The sequence below is a fragment of the Drosophila erecta genome, unplaced genomic scaffold (assembly GCF_003286155.1).
Source record: "Drosophila erecta strain 14021-0224.00,06,07 unplaced genomic scaffold, DereRS2 tig00000021-arrow-pilon, whole genome shotgun sequence".
Taxonomy (NCBI): domain Eukaryota; kingdom Metazoa; phylum Arthropoda; class Insecta; order Diptera; family Drosophilidae; genus Drosophila; species Drosophila erecta.
Genome location: NW_020825198.1, coordinates 20,271,939 through 20,275,486, shown reverse-complemented (window position 1 = coordinate 20,275,486; position 3,548 = coordinate 20,271,939). Strand labels below are relative to the sequence as shown.

General features: G+C 36.9%; 1 protein-coding gene across 1 annotated transcript; it reads right to left on the bottom strand.

Moving 5' to 3' along the window:
* Nucleotides 1–173: 173 nt before the first annotated feature.
* Nucleotides 174–3,185, bottom strand: LOC6544735. Its single transcript, XM_001973421.3, has 3 exons — nucleotides 2,222–3,185; nucleotides 312–2,104; nucleotides 174–187 (listed from the first exon to the last, which is right to left on the bottom strand). Exons 1-3 carry the CDS (start codon nucleotides 3,160–3,162, stop codon nucleotides 174–176), a joined length of 2,748 nt encoding a protein of 915 aa, XP_001973457.2. The 5' UTR covers nucleotides 3,163–3,185.
* Between the last annotated feature and the right edge of the window lie 363 nt (nucleotides 3,186–3,548).

Below are 3,548 nucleotides of genomic sequence, written 5' to 3'. Positions count from 1 at the left end.
AAATAAAATAAGATTGTTCGTGATTAGTTTTCGGGTGGGAGATCTATTGTTAAATGTTACTATAGTAATACCACGCAAGTTGACTTTGACAACAGAAACATTTATTTTTACTGGCTTTATAAGTATGCGAATCTGTCAAAAATGATTGTACTTTCTTGCCAAATTCGCATGAATTATAGAGATATGCCTTAAATGAATCATTGTTTTTTAAAAGCAAATATTAGAACTACTCTCCCTGTGAAAACTAATAGATTTACTCCTTCTCAGAAGAGTAATAGACTTAGTTTCCCTAGGAAAATTAGTTAAATTACTTGTCTTAGCATTGCCGAAAAGAGTTATGCTACTTTCCAGAGAGTATAGTTCTTTTTTGCCGAGATCGTGCATGTTAATACGTCCAGTTTTATTGTTTAGATCCTCGGGCAGAAAGTTACAAGATTTAATACAGGGCTCTTCCATTCTCGCTCGGTATGCCAATAATTCCCGACGCCTCTGTTCTTTTCTCATCTTCTCCATGAAAGGTGCTTCCTTTTCACCCTGATTTCCTCTTATAGTTCGACATATAATGCAGGCGGTGTTTCTCGAAACGGGCTTTTCACTTTTTATCTGATCATCTGGAGGTCTTGGAGTGGGCCTCGAATTTTCCTTAATTCCCTTAGATACATTTGGACGCTTGACTTCTGTGATGATCGTCTTGTTTTCATAGATTTCTGCATACGGGTACAGCAGTAAATCGCAGTCATAGATTCCTTCGAAGTCGATTGAGGACTCGTCTGCATTATCGAGCACGCTATGTCGATTAAGAAATTGCTTTAGTTTTAACAACCTGTCCTGGTACAATTTCGATGTCGAATCAATGCTGTTTTTTCGGCTTTTGAGGTTTAACTTTTCTATAAAGTTTTTGCGATCCAAAGACCTTCGATTCGCCGAGTAGATACTGCCGCTCCTGAAGGAGATTTCATCCTCAATGTCATTTGAATGCTCTTCGTAAGGAAAAACTGCTGACGATTCACCTTCGGCATCAATAGAATTCATTGGCGTTTCAGGTACGGATTCGTGCCGAAAAAACTTTGATCTTTGTTTTATTCGAGACACATTAGATGGCGTTTTTGTTTTAGTCTTTAAGTAATCAGTAGATAGAGTTGTATAAGCAGTGTTCTCTTCAAAATTATCTTTCGGTTTCGTTTTATGCGCGGAAAATTGTGAAGTGCCATCATCTAGCTTCTTTGCTATTATTTCAGCCTGACCTGTGGGTTTTCTAGTAGTTTTGGGCCCATTTCCTACATTTAGGATACTATTAAAGGGATGATAATCACTTGACTTGGAAACTATATTTTCTTTTGCTTGCGCTGTACTGCTGTTGATTCCCAGCTCATTGGATGTTATTGACATTTTACTAATAATTTTATGCAAATTATTGGCAGTTGTAGAATCAGCTGTGTTTTCAATTTGGTGGTTCACTCTAAGCGCATAGATATTCTTATTAGAATGACCTAAAGCGAATGTCCGGTTCTGATAAAAACGCTTTTTTGATCTTCCTAGAAAATAGGAATCTGTAATTTTCGGTACTGATGTGAGGATTTCTTCCCGATTCTTAGACTGATTTAATTTCATTTCCTTGATCCTATAGATCTCCGTTCCAGAACGCTTACTACGAAGCGAAATATCTGTTTTCCCTTTTGAATTTCTTCTTCGAACAATATATATTGTAATATTTTTATCGGCTTTAAATGGTATTAGCTTAGAAGCCTCTTTGGAATTTCTTTTTTTCTTGCCAGATTCTTCTTTGGAATTTCTTTTTATATCACTTGTCCGTTCAGCTCTCTGCTCAGGCTTCTCCTCCAAGTTTTCCAGCTCCTCAGTGGAACCCTTTTCGACCATTTGACCATCTTGATCTGGAAGCTGGGTGGAAGGAAAATTTGACTTAATCTCGGAACTTGCATTGAATGGTTCTCTTTTTATACTTCTCTGTCCTCTATCCTCTCTATCTCTAATTCTATCCGGTAATGGCCATAACTGTTGGATTGTTTTGTCTTTTTCGGATTTCGAGTTGCCTTTGTGCTTATTTTCCCTTGTTTGAAATGTGAATAACTGCGTCTTTGAACTGCTTAATTCTGTTAATTTCGGCTTAGAAGAAAACATTGTCCTTTTGGAATCCAAAAGCTTATTCATTTTGTCTTGAAGTTGGTTTGCCTTTTTCTTCGAACTCTTTGATTCCGTTAACTTCGGCTTAATCGGATGCGTTGTCCTTTTTGAGTCCGAAAGCTCATTCGTTTCTTCTCGAAGTTTGTATGGCTTTTTCTTCGAACCCTTTTTTTCTGTTAACTTCGATTTAGACGGATGAGTTGTCTTTTTTGAGTCCGAAAGCTCATTCGTTTTTTCTTGAAGTTTGTAAGCATTTTTCTTCGAACTCTTTGCTTCTCTTAACTTCGGTTTAGACGGATGCGTTGTCCTTTTTGAGTCCGAAAGCTCATTCGTTTTTTCTTGAAGTTTGTATGGCTTTTTCTTCGAACTCTTTGCTTCTGTTAACTTCGGCTTAGACTGGTGGGTTGTTCTTTTTGACTCCGAAAGCTCATTAGTTTTTTCGCGCAGTTTATTTGTCAAAGAGGTTGATTTGCAAGATCTGCCTTTACCTCCTTTGGTTTCAGTTGCCACAGGACGAACTTTATAGACTTCCACCACAGGAGGACTCACAGAAAATGGCTTTTGTTGCTCTGGTTGCTTTTTAAGTTGAGGTAGTCCTTTGTATTGAGTGTGAGACCTCACTATGTCGTATATATCATTGTAAATGATGTCGTCTTTCAAAACGGATTTAAATTTGGCGTCGATGCTTTTACGTTTGATTGTGGATCTCTGTGAAACGCATGGCTGATCTTGGCTGGCTTGAAGAATTTGATAAAAGGTATTCTTCTTGACTTCCCTAGCATTACCTCTGGATGCACATTGTCTTCTATTTTGGAACACGAAGGACTCAATGCCGGCTAAAGGAACCTCCGGTGGCGAAGTGAATACTTTTCCAATAAGGACACCCGTATTCCTTTGGCAAGTCGGCCAAGCAAGCGTACTTTGATCAAATTTCTGAATGCTGTACAGAACATTCGAAATCGAATTGGGTAGATATTTGGCATTTGGATTTAGGGGAATTGGATAATGAAGCCTCTCCATAAACGAGCAATTTGGATTTTAAAACTCGGGGAATGAAATTTTGATTCCGTTTTTATACGATATTGGGTAATTTATTGATAAATTGATACTAACACCATAGGCTTACTAAGTATATATTTATAGGCATAGCATAAATTTGTATTGCTTTTGAAGGCCGAGGAGTTGAAGAGGATCTTTTCGCACAAAATGTATTCTTTTCAATTACCTACAGAAATATTACCCACCTACTATAAATCGAATCAATTGAATAATATTAATATACAATTTTCGTAGGGTATTGAAATGATAATCTTTTAGTAATAGAATGTTGGAAAATAAATAATAAACTATAATAAATATATACCAAGACCCAGAAATATTACGTTTCATGCGTTATTCAACATATT